The sequence below is a fragment of the Rhinoraja longicauda genome, chromosome 31, assembly GCF_053455715.1.
Source record: "Rhinoraja longicauda isolate Sanriku21f chromosome 31, sRhiLon1.1, whole genome shotgun sequence".
Taxonomy (NCBI): Eukaryota; Metazoa; Chordata; class Chondrichthyes; order Rajiformes; family Arhynchobatidae; genus Rhinoraja; species Rhinoraja longicauda.
The window spans coordinates 12,193,729-12,214,160 of record NC_135983.1 but is presented as its reverse complement, the minus strand read 5'-3'; the positions used below and the strand labels follow the sequence as shown (position 1 = coordinate 12,214,160).

Sequence of the window (20,432 nt, the reverse complement as noted above, 5' to 3'; positions counted from 1 at the left end):
TGGGCAAATTGCTATTTAAATCAGTAATCAGTGTTCCTGTGGAAGAGGCATGAAGAGCTGAACAACCCATCACTATTCCCATGCTTGTTCCTGCTTCTAATATTGAGTTACAGTTAAACTTGAAATGCTTGATGATGCCAACTTTCAAAACACTCCACACCAAGACAAGATTATCCAAAAGTCTAAGCAACACTAAGTTCATAAAACGCCATCTCTTTCCTCTCTTGACTCAGGAACAGCTTATTTCCCTCTGTTATCAGGCTTCTGAACTTGTCCTTCCATTAGCTAGTGCACTGTCTGATTCACCTCTACCCCATTGAGAACATTGGACTTTGTCTACGGAATTGTTGTGCTACAATATGCTACAGAACCATATTCTGCACTCTGTATCTTCCCCTTTGCTTTATCTATTCTGCTTGAGTTTGACTTGATTGCATTTATGTATTGTATATCTAATCCGTTTGGATAGCATGCAAACCAAAGCTTTTCACTGTACCTCACTCAGTACATGTGACAATAATAAACCTAAACATAAACAAGATGGCCTCAGCCTTTCACCAGTATTGTAAATCATTTCTAGATAAGTACTAAGGTCTCTGACGGGATAGCCAGAAGTGGCCAGAGCAGCAGATTGGCATGGAACATTCACAATCACAAAAGATTTTGTTTCTAATTTCTCCGATCCCCTTCCCACCCCTCAGGAAGACTGGTTCCACGAGACACAAAGTCGAGATGAGATCGAGGGGCATAGTGTGCACGTGAATCCCGGACATCATGCTGCTGGTGTATGTTATTTAATCGGCTGACTGATGCTCCAAACCAATCTGTCTGGTGTTTAACTTTGCCATGCACATTTTCTATAATGGGTGTCAATTTTACACACAGAGCTTAACTAGAACAGTAACCATTTCAAAGGATTCACAAGCACCTGGCAAACAACATCCAGGACAACTTTCACTTTGACTATTTAATTCCTTGTGTTATCTGTCAAAACTACACATTCTCTCATCATTTTGAATTTGCTTGTTCTGAGAACATAGCACTTTGAAAATCTAATTTGTTCAAAATTTAACTTTTGCTGTTGAGACTCGCTGCCAGAATTGGTGGTGGAATCACCTGCTCTGTTTTTCGTACATTCATTTCTGAAAGAACCTCTGGTAGAATTCACAAAGGAAAAAAACTGGTTAACACTGTTACTACATTAATGAGATGACGTGATAACATTTGCACAGGTCTCTCTCATGTTGTTGCTTCGGGAAGTTGTTGAGACAGAGGACATGCCTGGTTATACAGTTCCCACATTGGCCATTTGGGGATGTGTGATTTAATATAGTAAACTATTTTAAAAAAGCATGAAATGGGAATCTGATAGGAATCTGGTTCGATTATTGGACCAGCGATCAGAGGGCAAGACTATGTATTCATTGACAACCACATGGGAATTAAAATACAATCTGATCAATGGACGGTTGGGTGGGATGTTGGCAGCCAAAATTTAATCCCAACAAGTGCGAGATGAGGCGTTTTAGGAAGTCAGAAAGGAGTGGGACATATAGAGTAAATGATAGGGTGCTTAGGAATGATAATGAACAGAGGGATCTTGGGATTCACGAATATGGCAACATACGTAGGTAGGGGGGTGAAGATGGCAAATGGCATGCTTAACTTCATTTCATATTGGGACATAGAATATAAGAGTTGGGACTTGTAGGAAGGAACTGCAGATGCTGGATTACACTGAAGATAGACACAAAATGCTGGAGTAACTCAGCGGAACAGGCATCATCTCTGGATAGAAGGAATGGGTGAGGTTTCGGGTCAAGACCCTTCTTCACACGTAACCGAAACGTCACCCATTCCTTCTATGTAGTGATGTTGCCTGTCCCGCTGAGTTACTCCGGCATCTTGTGTCTATCTATAAGAGTTGGGACGTTATGTTGCAACTTTATAAAACTTGAGTCTGCATCTGTAGTATTGTGTACTGTTCTGGTCGCCATACCGTAGGAAGGATATGATCGAGATGGAGAGAGTGTGTAGGAGATTCACCAGGATGGAGTGGAACACTTTATTCGTGAGGAGAGATGGGCTCGTTTTCCCTGGAATGAGGGTCGCTGAGTGGAGTGGGCGGGGGATGACCTATGGAAAGCTATTGGTTGTCCTCTGAAAAGGCCTGACAAGCCTTTCAGCTCAAGGACAAGCACGGAAAGGCAATAAATGTAAAACATCCTATGCATGTTAACATTACATCAAATTTACATGCAAACAATTCCCAATTATAATTATCAAGTGTCACATTTCACACATCACTGTGTAGAAAATGCATTTTGATATAACCTGGTTGAACATTTTTCAACTGTATTCTTTGAAGCAGCCAAGAAATTCAACATCAAAAGAAGTGAAGAAAAGCAAATGAGAGAAATAAAATAAAAGCAAAGCCACACAATGACATTTTTGACATTTGCGTCCAATTAAAATGTGATTGCTCTTTGAATTTTTTCAGTTCCTATTGTTTTTCAGCTCCTATTTTTCAGTTCCTATTACTTAAACTGCAGAGAAAGTGATCTGTGCTGCCTCACTATTTATTAAGGCCTGGTCAGATGAATGGGCAATTCCTTGTACATCCATCTTAAACACAGTTTGAAGATAGACACAAAATGCTGCAGTAACTCAGCGGGACAGACAGCATCTCTGGAGAGAAGGAATGGGCGATGGTTCGGGTCGAGACCCTTCTTCAGACTGTCTGTCTCTGTTAATTCTCAGTTGTTGAGAACAATTAGATGGGAAGGCAGATTTAATCGTTCAATTTTGCTCCAGTTGCTTTGCTTGAATTAGCAAAATTAACAGTAGAACCCTAATGATTCCCAAATTTGCTGAGATCTTTTTCCTAAACTTTATAATATTTGACCTACAATGTAAACAAACAGTATGTGCAACAAACACAGCAAATTAATGTATGATGTAGACAGGGAATAAAAATGAAGGGTTGTTTTCAGATAAATTTGGGTTAAAGTGAGCAAAGTTAAAACAGCTGGGGCAGTAAGACATGCTGATAATTTGTTACAATGCCATTATAAATTGCTACAAAACAACCACGGGTGTCAGCGGTTATGGGCGATAGGAGAATGCAGTTAGGAGGGGGAGAGATAGATCAGCCATGATTGAATGGTGGAGTAGACTTAATGGACCGAATGGCCTAATTCTGCTCCTATCATTTATGACCTTACAACTCCATTGATACCAGGACTTAGCTTCAAACTTGCCATCCTCTATCATTAACCATAAAATGGAGATGGTGCGTACAGTATGGAACATTTGGCATTTTCATTGTAAATGAGGGCACAATACAATGAGGTACAAGCAGGTGGAAAATTAAGCTATTGATTTCACGTTAATTGCCTACTTTCAGGTAATCTGTAAGAGGCATGTTATAACTGATCACTCCCAACCATCTTAAAGAGATACATCATCTTAACAAAGAATGTCAGAACAGAACCACCCAGATGACATTAACCCATTTCAGTCCGTAAACAGATGGGAGAACTGTGAATGTATTCCCTACATCTGTAATAACCTGCCAGAGCCAAGGTCTGTTCTCTCAGCTTGGTGAAAAGGTTCATGCTGTTCCAAATTTAAAGAAGGGAAATAAATAGGCCTTTACGTTTGACTTCAGTAATTAGTTAGATGTCCGATGTTTAATGGTGCTCACTCTGACCTGTGCTTCAGTGGTAAGTGAAAATGGTGCACAGAGGAATTATAAAATTAAGTTGCTGTATTGCAGGTTGATTGATAAGAAGGGAGGAGAGGCTGGGGGTGGAGGGGGGGGGGAGCAAATGGTACACACAGTCCTCAGATTCTCATTGGACATATGTCACTGGCTTCTGAAGACAAAGTGCTCTTGGAAGACTTGAGCACTCTGCAAATGATCAAATCATTGAAAGGAAATCAGGAGGATGCCAGTGTGCAGGCAGAACAGTGGCGCGCTGCAGCTAGTGGAGCTGATGCCTCACAGCACCAGAGACATAGGTTCGACCCTCACCTCGGGTGTTGTCTGTATGACGCTTACGCGTACTCCCTGTGACCGTGTGAGTTTTCTCCGGGTGCTCCGGTCGGTCTCCTCCCACATCCCAAAGACATGCGGGTTTGCAGGTTAATTGGCCCGCTGTAAATTGCCCCTGGTGGGTAGGGAGTGAATGCGAACGTGGGTTAACAGAACCCAGTGTGAGTAGATGATCGATGGCTGGGCTGAAGGACTCGGTGGGCTGAAGGGCCTATTCCATGCTGAGTCTTTCGGGCAAGGGAACCTCCTGAGATATGTTCACAGAGGGGAACTTGGGCTGATAAAGTGGTGCTGCTGTGTTGTGGCCAAGTGATTTGCGTATTGGTAAGTTCTTATCCCGTCACATGCGTGCACCCGCCTCCAAAAAAGCTGAACATGAAATGTTGGTGACAAGATGCAGAAATAATTAAAGTAACACTAACTGCTGCTGACGTCATCTACAGAAACTGCTGCAGGCTTCGGATCCGCTCCAGGTCCTTTAAAAAAAAGAAAGAGTGCAGCTCTTTTTTTTTAAAAAGGAAAAAAAAAACATTCTTAACGAAATGTGCAGTCTTACAGAGGTGGAAACCCGCTGCATGCAAATTCCGCCCAGTCCGTTTCACTCCATCGACTCTAGAACGCCACCATTTCCTTCACTATCTGTAGCTTGAGAGGTCACCTGGGGCCCACACGTGACCTTTTAACCCAGGGCAATGTTGTGCCCGGCATTGATGGCTCCGAATGGCCTTAAGGCTTTTGTACTAACATCTCTCTGGCTTCTTCTGTTTCTGGCCTATTTACAACTCATAGAACAAAAATGGCTTCAGGTGTTCTTTTCCGAGTCCTGCCCTTCAGCCTGCTGACCTTTGGCCCGATACAACATTCACCAACATTCACCAACAGGAAAACGGGTAGAGGCTGCAGTTCGCCCATGTTCTCTAAAGACTATGGCTATTCCAACATATCTTAAAATTCTTAACATGGTGCCAACCAATATTACAGGGGACCAACTGTTTTCATGTTGTTTTGGGGTGGCACAGTGATACAGCGGTAGAGTTGCTTGCTGCTGTACAGCACCAGAGACCGATGTTCAATCCTGACTATGGGTGCTATCTGTACAGAGTTTGTACGTTCTCACTGTGACTGTGTGGGTTTTCTACAGGTGCTCCGGTTTCCTCCCACACTCCAAAGAGGTTCGGATTTGTACGTTAATTGGCTTCGGTAAGTTGTAAAAACATTGTACCCAAAGTGCAGGATAGTGTTAGTGAATGGGGTGATCTTTGGTCGGCGTGGACTCAGTGGGCTGAAGGGCATGTTACCGCGCTGAATCTCGAAAGTGTAAAGTCTAGAGCATAGAATTTGTTAGAAGTGGGTATTCTCTGTGTACATAAGCCACACAAAGGGTGTAGTTCTCCATTGAAAGTTTCTCTTAACTACAGCACTACTGCTGTCAGCTTGAATCTGCGGCTCTATTTAGAAATAGTGATTTAACATGTCAATGAAATGATAACATTGAACACGCTGCTCGATTCTGAATATTGTCCACCAAGTAAGATGTTTGCCCCGACTGAATAAGACTGCAGAATGCATTAGGTGCATTAAAGGTGCATTGAGAAATCAAACAGTTCTTCCCTCAAAACCGGGGCCTGGGAAAATCCTTTAATACTTTCTTCATAGAGCTAAAACATGAGCAGATCATTACTGCTTTGAAGGACTCGCCTACGGAGAAGGGATTACTTATGGGTGTCCACCCCAAGGGACAAGTCCATTCATACCCGCAATCGAGCAGATCTATCAAGAGCCAGGTGGAAATGTTGGATGGCAAACAAAAGCATGAGAGAAAGGGCAGCAGAAAATGGTGGCTTAGATGCTGCAGTGGTTACCTGAAAGAGAAATGTCTGTGCATCACAGGGGAACAGTCCCTGAGCAAGTCATAACTATAAAAAAGCAGGAGAATAAATAGGGTAAGTGTGGGAACAGTGTGCAAGGATCCCTGTGAGTGGCAGCACAGGTAGTGAAAAAGGCTTGTGAGATATTGGTTTTCATTGAGCAGGGGATGGAATATAAGAGGGTGGGAGGGAATGGTGGAAATTTGTGAAACACTGTTTAGACCATATTTGGAATCATGCACGCTAGTTGGCACAACATACAACATTCACCAAGATGTTTCCTGAGATGGACTGATGGGAGTTATGAGGAGAGGCTGGGCTTTTCTTTGGAGCAGAGGTGACAAAGTGGGGACTTGACTGGGGTATCCAAACTTGGAAGGGGCAAGTAGATAGGATGAACAAAAAAAAACCTTTCCCCATTCCAGAAGTTTATAAAATGAACGGCCATGGGTTTAAGGGGGAGAAGGCTTAAAGAGGATTTGAGGGTGGTTGGAATCTGGAACACACTGCCTGAGAGAGTGGAGGAGGCAGACACACTCATAACTCTCACAAGATATATCGAGATGACAGCACAGTGCAGGAATATAGCACAGGAATGGGCCCTTTAACATTTGAATTGCAAATAAAAAAGCAGATGGGCCAAATCCTGGAAAATGCGATTAGTGCAGATAGTCACAAAATGCTGGAGTAACTCAGCGGGACAGGCAGCATCTCCAGAGAGAAGGAATGGGTGATAGACAATAGACAATAGACAATAGGTGCAGGAGTAGGCCATTCAGCCCTTCGAGCCAGCACCGCCATTCAATGCGATCATGGCTGATCACTCTCAATCAGTACCCCGTTCCTGCCTTCTCCCCATACCCCCTCACTCCGCTATCCTTAAGAGCTCTATCCAGCTCTCTCTTGAAAGCATCCAACGAACTGGCCTCCACTGCCTTCTGAGGCAGAGAATTCCACACCTTCACCACCCTCTGACTGAAAAAGTTCTTCCTCATCTCCGTTCTAAATGGCCTACCCCTTATTCTCAAACTGTGGCCCCTTGTTCTGGACTCCCCCAACATTGGGAACATGTTATCTGCCTCTAATGTGTCCAATCCCCTAATTATCTTATATGTTTCAATAAGATCCCCCCTCATCCTTCTAAATTCCAGTGTATACAAGCCCAATCGCTCCAGCCTTTCAACATACGACAGTCCCGCCATTCCGGGTCGAGACCCTTCTTCAGACAAGTGTAGACAATACTCAATGTATGGCATGTACACGATGTGCCATGGAGCCTGCTTCTGAGCAGCATGATTCTTATTAATGATTGGGAAATGCAATCACCATTTCACACATTTTTTTTCAGTAGGATTTGGTGGAACCAGCCCACGTACATAGAGGTAAGCCGCAGCAGGCACTGATACCCCCTCTAAAAGCTTTCCCTGTTTATCTAAGCCACCCTTCATTTCTATTCTTCTTTTCCAATCAATGACTACTTTGCAGTTCCTTGGAGAGGGATACCAAGATCAACGTTGAGCCCACTGCTGTCCACTTCAATGGATATGATTCCTTCAACGTGGGAACAACTGATAAAACATTATTTAAATTTCTGCCTGTCTCATGCTCTGTCCTCTTTCATAAATGAGGGATGTGGAGTCCATCGTGGTTCCTCAAGCTGCAACTGAGCTTGAGATCTGGTAACGTGGCACAATTGGAGACTGGACCTGTGAATTGTTCGCTAGCACAGCTGAAAATCCGGTATCCCTGCTGTTCTTCAAACCTATCATGCATTCATGTCAAGTAAGGTATGAAAAATACCTCCTACTGCTTGTGTGACAGTGCACCCAAAGACATGGTTACTATTTTAATACCAGCTTCTAATGTAAATGCAGTTTCAATAGGGAGCTTAAGGTCAAATCAGAACTGTCAAAAAATAATTCTCGGTTGGTGCTTAATGATCTTTCTGATATCACCAATATTCTGTTCTTTAATGAACATGGTAACACGGCTTTATCAAGTAGGTTAAGGCAACCCACTGTGTCTTCAATAGCTGTCAGGCTCAAATTAAACTGACAAAGGAAAGTCGCTAAGTATTATAGAAAGCACACTGCCAGGAAAATAACTTACCGGGTTACATCAGTACTGGCCCATTTTTTAGAACATCACTCAGAATCAAATGAGAGTTTCATCCATCTTTGGAAATTTGTCATTTCCCATCTCAATACTGCTCAGATTTCATCCATGCCTTCTCTTTAACTCACACCATTTCATGCTTTCACAAGGTTTCATCTAATTTATGCACTGTGAAAGATTATCGGGAGGGCACTGTACAGATCACGAGAGGTGGAATGTACCAGAGAAGCTCTTCTCATTTCACACATTGTAAATGTTTAGTTTAGTTAAGTTCAGAGATACAACATGGTAACAGGCCCTACGGCCCACTGAGATCACGCCGACTAATGATCACCTCTTATATTGGTTCTGTACTACACACACTAGGGACAATTCTCAGAAGGCAATTAATCCACGTCTTTGGAGTGTGGGAGGAAACCAGAGCACCCGGAGAAAACCTAAGTGGTCACAGGGAGAATATACAAACTCCATACAGACAACGCCCATAGAAACATAGAAAATAGGTGCAGGAGTAGGCCATTCGGCCCTTCGAGCCTGCACCGCCATTCAATACGATCATGGCTGATCATCCAACTCAGTATCCCGTACCTGCCTTCTCTCCATACCCCCTGATCCCTTTAGCCACAAGGGCCACATCTAACTCCCTCTTAAATATAGCCAATGAACTGGCCTCAACTACCTTCTGTGGCAGAGAATTCCACAGATTCACCACTCTCTGTGTGAAAAAAAACTTTCTCATCTCGGTCCTAAAAGACTTCCCCCTTATCCTTAAACTGTGACCCCTTGTTCTGGACTTCCCCAACATCGGGAACAATCTTCCTGCATCTAGCCTGTCCAACCCCTTAAGAATTTTGTAAGTTTCTATAAGATCCCCCCTCAATCTTCTAAATTCCAGCGAGTACAAGCCGAGTCTATCCAGTCTTTCTTCATATGAAAGTCCTGCCATCCCAGGAATCAATCTGGTGAACCTTCTCTGTACTCCCTCTATAGTCAGGATCGAACCTGGGTCACTGGCAGTGTAAGGCAGCAACTCTACCGTTGCACCACCGTCTCCACAACTACAATAAAGCAAACACCTTAGAAAGGCTTGAGAGGCCAGGAGACCGCACTGCACCCTGAAGCCTTCCTCCCGTCCCAGAGCCATCCTCACAGAGGCAGGAATACACTTTGAGCACTGAAACTCGAGACGTGTGCTCACCACAGAGACAAAGCAGGTTCTTGGCAGCACCATGCAGAAAGCATTGGCCTAACCTTTCGAAGAGCTCAGCCCTGCCGGAACAATGCTATACAGTGCAGTTTGCTGATGATCAGGCATGACAATCCCCTTTGGACAAAGGATCAACCGTGCTCAGCTCCCTCATCCAAGTGGCTAGTTGCATGTGAGTGGGATAGCTTTGCAAAATCTCAAAGTGTTAGCTGTGTCTCAATCCGTAGCACACTCACTACCAAGCCGGGGATGTAATGGGAAGAAGACTCACCTCAGAGGTTAGAGTGCAAAGATCTTGGCTGACACTCCACCCAGTGCAGTACCAGCAGAGTGTTGGTGCAGCTGAAGATGTGGATGACATTAAACCAAACTCCATCTGATCCTTCAGCTGGTCATTAAAGATTACACAGACGTGCTACTGCCCAGGCGTACATTAACTATCCGACGCGGAGACCAGCTGGGAGCCCAGACGTGGGGGCATAAGTGGGAGCGTGTGCGAATCAGCTGACTGGCTTGCAGAAGTCGCCACATGCGCAGTAGCATGCTGCTGCCGAGTCTACCGAGGCCCGCAATGTGGAAATAAAGCAGTGGGCTGAAAGAATTGCCGACGTAAGTGTGAGTTTGTGCAAGCTGCCCTATTACGTACATCAGGGAGTGCCAGCATTCACTAGAAACAGATGGGGAATCAAACAAAGAGATAGGACAAATGACTACAAGACAACTGTTCACTCAACCAGTGTGAGTAAGTCTGATGTGAGTGATATTGGTATCATAGAATGTGCATTGTGTTTCTCCTGACCCTGTCTGCAGGGCTGGTGGCAAGAACAGAGAGATGTACAAACCACAGCCAACTCGTCCCCTTTTGATGTCTTTATATTGGGTCTTTAATCAACCCAAATTAATGGCATGACCCTCAACAACATTGATATACAGAAGGTTCTTAGGGCATAACTAGATAGCCCCCAGAAAGCGACAACACAAGTAAATGTAAAAGAAGGCATCTGCTATGCTTGCCTTCATTGGTCGGAGCATTGGTGGTTAGGCTGCATTTGGAGTATTGTGTGCAGTTCTGGTCACTCTCTTACAGGAAGGCTTGGGAGAGGGTGCAGGGTTACCAGGATGCTGCCAGGATTATGGGGTATTAGCTGTAAGGAGAAGTTGGATAATCTTGGATTGTTTTCTCTGGAGTGTCGGAGATTGAGTGGAGAATAAATCTTTCTCCTCACACCTTAAACCTATGTCTTCAGATTCTTGATTCTTCTTCTCTCGGTAAAAGACTGTGCATTTACCCTATCTATTCCCCTCATGATTTTATACACCTCTATAAGATCGCCCCACAGTCTCCAACACTCCAAGGGTTAAAATCCTTGCCTGTCCAACCTCTCACTGTAGCTCACCCACTCTAGACCTGGCAGCATCCGCTTAAATCTTCTGTGCACTTTTCCCAGCTCAACAGCATTCTTCCTTTTCGCAAGGTGACCAAACCTGAACACAATACTCCAAATGTGGCCTCACCAATGTCTTGGATACCTGTAACGTAACATCCCAACTTCAAAACTCATTGCCCAGACTGATGAAGCCCAATGTACTGAAAACATTCTTGACCATCCTATCTACCTGTGACACCACTCTCAGGGAACTAAGTACCTGCACTCCTAGATCCCTCCGGTCTACAACACTCCCTGGAGCCTTACCATTCACAGTGAAGGTCCCATGCAACACCTCACACTTATCTGCACTAAACTCCATGAACCAATCTTCAGCCCACTTGTCCAGCTGTGGGTTTTGGAGGAGGTGGGAGGTGGGGAAACCTTACTGAAAATATCTACGTTACAAGCCGTAACATTTGAAAATTGGAACTGTTCATCGGATTAAACTGTATTAAATTAAGCAACAGGTATGCACTGCTCTTGTGAAACCTAGCCTAACTGGCAGTCTCTACCAAAGATAGACACAAAATGCTGGAGTAACTCAACGGGACAGGCAGCATCTCTGGAGGGAAGCACTTCCTTCCTACACTGGCAGTCTTTATCTATTTTGGTGAAAGATGGACCACAATCCTACAGATCAATAGTTCTTGCCTCTTGGAACAAAGCAAAGCGCACCAAGTCGTTACTTAGTGGATTGCATTGATGTCTATAATGAAATCATTGGCAAAGATAAGGCTGGAATATCTGTGTTGGAAAGAACTGCAGATGCTGGTTTAAATCGGTTGGAGGTGGTGAAAATGGAGGATTATATGCGGCAAAAAATCCTCCAACACTTCCGCCACCTCCATCGGGATCCCACTGCTGGCCACATCTTCCCATCTCCACCCCTTTCTGCTTTCCGCAGAGACCGTTCCCTCCGAAACTCCCTGGTCAACTCATCCCTTCCTATCCAAACCACCCAACCCCGGGCACTTTCCCCTGCAACTGCACGAGATGCAACACCTGTCCCTTTACCTCCCCCCTGACTCCATCCAAGGACCCTAACAGTCTTTCCAGGTGAGGAAGAGGTTCACTTGCACCTCCTCCAACCTCATCTACTGTATCCACTGTTCCAGATGTCAACTTCTCTATATCCGCGAGACCAAGCGCTGGCTTGGCGATCGTTTCGCTGAACACCACCGTTCAGTCCGCCTTAACCTACCTGATCTCCCGATGGCTCAGCACTTCAACACCCCCTCCCATTCCCAATGTGACCTTTCTGTCCTGGGCCTCCGCCATTGTTAGTGAGGCCCAGCGCAAATTGGAGGAACAGCACCTCATATTTCGCTTGGGTAGTTTACACCCCAGTGGTATGAACATTGACTTCTCTTCCTTCCGATAGCCCTTGCTTTCCCTCTCTCTCCATCCCCTCCCCCTTCCCAGTTCTCCCACTCGTCTTCCTGTCTCCGACTACATTCTATCTTTGTCCCGCCCCCTCCCCTGACATCAGTCTGAAGAAGGGTCTCAACCCGAAATGTCACCCATTCCTTCTCTCCAGAGATGCTGCCTGTCCCGCTGAGTTACTCCAGCATTTAGTGTCTAGGCTGGAATACCTTTTGGGCATTCCCACTAAGTGTCTGGCTAGGTCTAAATATTTAGATCCATGGGTATTAAAGTAAAACCTGTTCAGCTTTGTAATGCCACTTCACTGCCACTTCCTTTGTCAGCACACTGTTTCACACATGACCATCCAATCCTTTGTATGCCATAGATATAATCCACTTGAATGGACAGGTTAACGACACTGTTAAAATAATGCACCCAGCACTTCTGTGTGTGAACATGCTACCTGCTCTGCCAGTGAGGGGGATGAAATCACACTACGTAACTACTCGAATGAGTGGGCTGTCACAGCTGGCTAATGGCAAGTTGGAGAATATTTATTTTGAAACAAACAAGACTTATTATCTAGCATAACTGATAATTTATAGTATTATGGTTTATATTATTTTTTATTTGTTCTGTTGATGTGTTTATATGCCTGTAAAGCTGCAGCAAGAAGAATTTAATCATGTGTAAGAAGTAACTACAAATGCTGGTTTATACCGAAGATATAGACACAAAATGCTGGAGTAACTCAATGGGTCAGACAGCATCTCTGGAGAAAAGGAATAGGTTACATTTCGGGTCGAGGCCCTTCATCAGACAGAGTCAGGGAGGGGGACACTGGTGGTATGGGAAGGTACAGAGCAAAGCAGAGCCTGCATCGAAGACTCAGGAAAGGTGGAGCCCACAACGGTCCCTTGTTGGTTGTGGACGAGGTGATAACGAAGGAATACAAACGGTGAAATTAGCAAGAGGTCTGGGTTGGGGGAGGGACGGAGAGAGAGGGAATGCAAGGGTTACTTGAAGTTCGAGAAATCAATATATTCATGCCGCTAGGTGAAAAGCTGCCCAAGCAAAATATGAGGTGCTGTTCCTCCAATTTGCATGCGGTCTCACTCTGACGGTGGAGGAGGCCCAGGACAGAAAGGTCAGCATGGGAATGGAAAGAAAAAAATGTTTGGCAACCAGAAGATTGCGGAGGCCCAGGCGGACTGAGCGCAGGTGATTGGATGTAATTATTCTGTTCCCAGTGCTTATGAGGATGAAACACTCTCACTTCTCTTGACTCTTGAATAACATACGGGTTGCTGCACAGTTCTGTTGCTCTGTTACTTAAAGGTCACAAAATTTAATACGTGGTCACAAGAACCTGTTCACACTGGCCACTACAAATGGCAGGAAATCTGTTTACTTATATATCTTTTGTTGTGATAGATTGTATCTGTAGGAGCCATTTATGCTTAATTCAGTTATTGTCATTGTGTTATGGCTATGTTTTAATATTTCTAGTTTATGTCTTTTTTGCCTGCTTGTGGGTGTGACTTAATGCGTAATTGGGAGTGTCTAGATGGGAGGAGACTAGCGTGTCGACAGAGGTTGTGGGTCAGTTTAGACTCGGAGGATGGTGAGCACACAGTTCTTTACCACACACGCGCTCGTACCATAGCTATATTTGTAAGAACTATACGGTAATAACTGCAAGAATGCTAGATATTGTTTGAAGAAGAAACAGTTGATAAAGTACGGAAACTGATGAATTACTCTATGATTTGTGCTACTTTAATAAAACCAATTAATGAAGAAAAGAAGTTTGGAAGATTCGTTTTGTCATATCAGGGTGCGACGTGTGCGTAAGCTATAAGTACATTTCATCCCCGAGAAGTAATGGCTATCGAAGTGGGATTTCGAGATGGTATAGAAACTGCCATTACAGTATCATTAAAATATGTGACTTGTGAAACGTGCTGCTTCAGATACTATTACATGGAGGGATGTCACCTTCCTTATATAGTTATTCTGCCTGAAAAGAAAAATCCCCCAATTTCAGGCTTAATGCAATGAGAACTGATTTAACAACAGCAGCAGTAGGAAAGCACTTGTAGCAATTATGGTTACGAGGCAGGAAAACTTGTGGAAGATTAGGGAGAATGTCCTGGACCACATTATTTTAAAATAATTACAGAAATTAACTTGCAGTATTTTTCGCATTAACAATATTAAAAAATGTTAAAACAACTGTTTATGTTATGATGTACAATGTGGTGGTTATGTTTAGAACACAAGGTGCTGGAGTAATTCGAGGAATCGGGCAGCATCTCTGGAGAACATGGATAGGCATCACTTCCGTGATGTTGCTGGGAGATTAAAGATGAAATTTATCTTTGGTTACTTGCATTACCATTTCGGCTGCCAATTCTATCCATGTCCATTTCTTCAGTTCAGTGAAATCAAATGTTCAAAGGTGACTAATAACTGGCTACTGATGTTCATGCAGTCAGTGCCAGTGAACAAGGACAACCCCCTTCCTCCAATGTCATTGTTTATTCATTCAGAATGATGGAAGGCTGCAACTGGTCCACATGGTGGGATCTAATGAACCTGACCTCGCCTGGTCTCCATCACAATCCACTCAACCTCTTCCTCAAGCCAATTTCACTAAAGCTTGATCTACTATCCCAATCATCTCAGGAAATTGCAGCGCATTGTAGGCGCAGCCCAGACCATCACACAAACCAACCTCCTTTCCATTGACTCAATGTAAACCTCACGCTGCCTCGGCAAGGCCAGCAGCATAATCAAGGACGAGTCGCACCCTGGCCTCTCCCTCTTCTCCTCTCTCCCTTCAGGCAAATGGTATAGAAGTGTGAAAACGCATACCTCCAGATTCAGGGACAGTTTCTTCCCAGCTGTTATCGGGCAACTGAATCATCCTACCACACTGAGAGAGCAGTCCTGAACTACTATCTACCTCATTGGTGACCCTCGGACTATCCTTGATCAGACTTTGCTGGCTTTTTTACCGTGCACTAACATTATTTCCTTATCATTTAACTGTACACTGTAAATGACTCAATTGTAATCATGTATTGTCTTTCCACTGACTGGATAGCACGCAACAAAAGCTTTTCACTGTATCTCAGTATACATGACAATAAACTAAACTAAACAAGAAGTTAAGAAGGAGAATAAAGAAAGATGACTTAAGGGCCTGTCCCACTTAAGCGATGTTTTAGGCGACTGTCGGCGACTGTCAAAGTCGTAGCAGATCGCCAAAATTTTCTTTTACCCGACGACAATGACCACGACAATGCGGAGTCAGGTCGAGATTACATCGTCTTCGGAAACATCGCAAAATTCCCACGCTGTCAATGCTTCTCTGGCGTCCTAATTTTTGCTGAAATCACTGACAAGTCGGTAAGTACTTGAGAGTTTTGAAATATAACATCTTGCCCAGGTTACTTGAAAACCAAGCTTCACGGTAACAAGGCATAAACTGGATTGACTTCCAGTTTACTAATAGCAGTATTAAGAAATTTAATTTTAAAAGTGGTTAAATGGATTTTTGTGCGGAGTGTGGGCATTCTTTGAAAATGTACAGCAGATGCATATTTGGTTTCTGGGTTGCATATCTGGGTTGGGAGCCCACTTTAAATGTAATCGCTGAAGACCATAAACGTCGCAAAAATTCCCACGCTTACCTGACCATCAAACTGTCGCCTCCAATCTACCTGTCAAATCTCCTGACGGTAAATAAATTGGTTAAACACAAGTATTTAATGGTAGCTTCAAATGACTTTACTTAATTTAATATTATGTGCTTCTAAATGCATCTAAGAGAACCTAGCAAACCTGGGGACAGCGTGCGACAGCGCCCGCAATAAACAACGATACCTGGCGACAAGCCAGCTGTCGCCGAGAAATTTCACTCCGGTTGATTTCTCAGCGACGCGCCGATATCTACTACGATTCTTTGAAGACTCCTCATGATCATGCCCGTGACACCCTGGCGAACTGTCGGCGACAGCCTAGTCGCCGGCAGTCGCCGTAAAATCGCCTAAGTGGGACAGGCCCTTTAAAGTTGAATGCAGTCAGAGAATTAAAAGGAGCAAAACCTTAAGGAAGGCGGGAATGGTAAAACAAAAGGAAAAGGAAGAAAAAACAGTGAGAACTTGGGAAATGAGCATGGCTAGCTAGAAATACAGGTAAAAATATAGAAATTAAGATAAAAAATAGACAGAGGGAGACAGTTATTGAAACAGGAAGGCAATTAAATAGAGATAACTGGATGAACCATTTCAGATCCAAAAAGATAAATGGAATGATTAGTTTAAAGATTGGTTGTTCTTAACAATCGATGAACCCCCATGGGATGCATCAGTAGCTAATTGCTTCTTGTAATCTTTTCAGATTGCCCAAGTAAAACCTGGACCACCTCTAAGCTAACCACCCATCCTGCCTTGTTCATCACATTCCAATGGATGTCTTGACTAATGGCAATGAAAGCTGGCCATAGAGTCATTGGGTCATCCTGCTTGGAAACAGGCCCTTCTGCCCAACTTGCCCATGCTGAACAACATGTTCCATCTGCACTAGTCCCACCTGCATTTGGCCCATATCCTTCTAAACCTATCCTATCTATGTAACTGTCCAAATGCTTTATAAAGATTTTGATAGTATCTGCGTCAACTACCTGCTCTGGCAGCTCGTTCCATATACCTATCACCCTTTGTGTAAAATAGTTGCCTCTCAGGTTCCTATTAAATCCATCCCCGCTGACCTTAAACCTATGTCCACTGTTTCCTGATTCCCAAAGTGGCCTGTCCCACTTAGGCGTTTTTTTAGGTGACTGCAATAATCATAGCCGAAAAACTGGCGACTGGACCCCCCCCCCCCACGACAATGACTATGACAAGCTACAACAACCTACCACCTAGTCGGCGTCAAGCTACGGCAAGCGACCGACAACCGGCGACCCAATCGTTACGACTTTGGACGTCTAACTACGACAGCACCTACAACAACCTACGACCACACAGGCGGCAACCTACGACAACCGAAGTCAACCTACGTCTACCCATGACAAGCTACGACATGCTACGACTGTGTCGGCGACAACTGAAGACAATTCACATCATTTTGGCCTCCGGTTTTGACGCCGGTACCTGTCGCCGATTGACGTAGGTAGTCGCCAATGGAATTCAATGAAATCAGCACCGGCGACAACCTATGTCACCTGGCCACAACCTGGCAACAACCTACGACAGCACCTACGTCAGGAGACATCAAGCTACGATCATTGGCGTCAAACCAAGAGTCGCCCAAATTTTAATTTCGAAATCCATCGGCGACCAGAAAAAAGCTACAACTCTTTGGAGAATATTCACGATCATACTGGCGACACCCCGACGACCGTATGGTGACAGCCTAAATGCCTGTAGTCGCCTAAAAAATCGCCTAAGTGGGACAGGGGTTTTACTCTGTGAATTTACCGTATCTATTCCTCTCATTATCTTACACACCTCTATACACCACCAGGGGGCACCGCATGATGTCTGCCTCACCAACGATCTGTCTTCATCTTTTCCTTCTTTGTGTTTTTAGTTTGTTGTAAAATGTATGTTTTAGTTTATCTTGAGTGTTGTATTAGGTGGGGGTTGGTGGGGGGCGTGGGGGAAACTCGACGAAGATGCGACCTTTTCCGTGTTGTGTCTCCGTCCGCACTGCGGCCTAACCTCGTGGAGTTGGCGGCCTCTTGTCTGGGACTTGTAGAGCTCCAAAACCGCGGAGCCTGCGGGACTTTAACATCTCGGAGCGGGCGGTCACTTTGCCAGGGGTCGGCCTATGGTGCTCCAACCTGTGGGAGCTGCGGGCCTTAACCGTGGAGCACGCTGTCCCTGGTTAGGGACCGATTTCGGGGACTCCAACCCACAGGAGTTTTCGACCGCCCCAATGCGGGAGCTTAGACCGCCCCGACATGGGAGCTCGATCGCCGGCTGCGAATGGTTCGACTCTCCCGACCACGGGAGGAAAGAAGATAAGACTTCATTGCCTTCCATCACAGTGGGGAAGGTGGAGGAGCCGCTGTGGTGGGTGTTTATGTCAATTTTTATGTAGTTGTGTGCCCTGTTGCTTTTTTGATATGACTGTATGGCGAACCAAATTCCTCGCATGTTGCAACACTCAACACTTGGCTAATAAATCACGATTATGATAATGATTATGATAAGATCACCCCTCATCCTCAGGCCCTCGGATCCTGGCAACATCCGTGTAAACTATCTCTGCATCCTTTCCAGTACGACAACATCGAGGCAGACAGTTGATCTCAACTTAATACAAGAAACGCTACTAGCTGGAAATAAATCTTTTGCTGGAACCACTAAACGTGAAATATTCGAGTAGCTGAGTTGTGCATTCCGCAACTGAGACTGAATCGGGAGGCAGAGCACAAGGAACCATTCTCAGAGACTTGTCTAGCTCCAACTCTCCGTCCGAAAAATGTTTTTTATTGTAAATACAAGGCTGACTCGTAGCCAAACAAAATTAAACAAGTAGAGCTGGAAGAGATCGTACTCACCCACTGAGGAAATGTCTGTGAAGTGGTCTTCTCCCTCCTCAGCATTTAACAGGTCGTTCTTACTCTTTTTTGCCGTTGCTCTCTTCAAAACTGTGTTTCAAAACAATCAAGAATCACTGCAACATCAAGAGCCAAGCACAACCTTCATCTTGCATGCTGAGCGCTTGATACATTCAATGAATCGGTGGTTGATGAAATCAGAGTTAAGAATGGATCGACTGGGCTTGTATTCACTGGAATTTAGAAGGATGAGAGGGGACCTTATAGAAACATATACAATTCTTAAAGGATTGGACAGGCTAGATGCAGGAAAAATGTCCCCTATGTTGGGGGAGTCCAGAATCAAGTGTCATGGTTTAAGAATAAGGGGTAGGCCATTTAGGACTGAGATGAGGAGAATCTTTTTACGCCAGAGAGTTGTGAATCTGTGGAATTCTCTGCCACAGAAGGCAGTGGGGGGCAATTCACTGGATGTATTTAAGAGAGAGTTAGATACAGCTCTTAGGGCTAATGGAATGAAGGGATGTGGGGAGAAAGCAGGAACAGGATACTGATTTTGGATGATCAGCCATGATCATATTGAATGGCGGTGCTGGCTCGAAGTGCCGAATGGCCTACTCCTGCATCTATTCTCTTTGTTTCTGTGCCCAGGATTTGTTTTCCAGAAGTAGATTTGGAGCGTCCAATTTAGAGGCACAAAATTTATCAAGCTCATCACATATGCCCTTTCTATGGTCAACTGACAGAACACAGTTTCTACTTATCCTGCAAGGCAACGCAAGTATTATCCATTCAGTATTGGGGCGCAAAACTAAATCACCCACATAAAAGACTTCTCTGAAATGTTTAACTATCTACCATAATTCATAATTAAGTACTTTTCCAAGGCTCATTCTGGCTCATTTAGTGTTTGGATAAATCTACCACTTCCATTTGGTATTAAAGCACGGCAGGTGCAAGACTGTTTATTTATATCACATTAATATCGCCTGGGGATTGCAAAACCCTTTGAACACTAGATAAGTGTTCTTGGAATCAGAAGCCACTGGATATGGTGACGAATCACACATTTCTATTTTTTTCTGAATATGTCTTTTGAATTAATCAATCGCAAAAGTGGCACATTCTGTCCTTGACACCGAACCGTTTCCTTCATTCAACGGCTACGTTGTGATTCTGAAGAGGAAACACACAAGCCATAGTAATGGGCTCTGCTCTTGAAAGAGACAGAGTGGCGGCTAATATGATTGGCATGCAATTATATCTCTCAAAGGTGGGCAGCTGTGAGCAACAGGAGGTACTTCAACATGAATTACCACCAGTCGATCTGTTTAAGACCACAAATATGAGCTGCTTCTTTTTTGTCTCACATTGACCCAGGGATTCACGGGTAGATGCACAGAGTCTCTTGCCCAGAGTAGGGGAATCGAGGACCAGAGGACATCGATTTAAGGTGAAGGGGAAAAGATTGAATAGGTATCTGAGGGGTAACGTTTTCACACAAAGGGTGGTGGGTGTATGGAACAAGCTGCCAGAGGAGGTAGTTGAGGCAGGGACTATTCCAACATTTAGGAAACAGTTAGACAGGTACATGGATCCGATAGGTTTGGAGAGATATGGACCAAGCGCGAGCAGGTGGGACTAGTTAGGCTGGGACATGTTGGTCGGTGTGGGCAAGTTGGGCGGAAGGGTCTGTTTCCACGCTGTATCACTCTATGACACTATGATTCTTGTCAGCACAGACAAACACTGGGTAGGTGTAAGGGGTTTAAGAAGTGATTTGATTTTCAAAGTTACTCCCAATTATATTAAC

General features: G+C 44.4%; 1 protein-coding gene across 1 annotated transcript in view; it reads right to left on the bottom strand.

The window, feature by feature from the left end:
- The window catches only part of cacna1ba (calcium channel, voltage-dependent, N type, alpha 1B subunit, a), a 542,697-nt gene that overhangs the window by 159,414 nt on the left and 362,851 nt on the right, over positions 1-20,432 (bottom strand). The window contains exons 11-12 of the mRNA XM_078425960.1: positions 18,620-18,709; positions 4,480-4,533 (exon numbers count right to left, since the gene is read on the bottom strand). Coding sequence (XP_078282086.1) covers positions 4,480-4,533; positions 18,620-18,709 — 144 coding nt within the window. The remainder of the gene's footprint in view (positions 1-4,479; positions 4,534-18,619; positions 18,710-20,432) is intronic.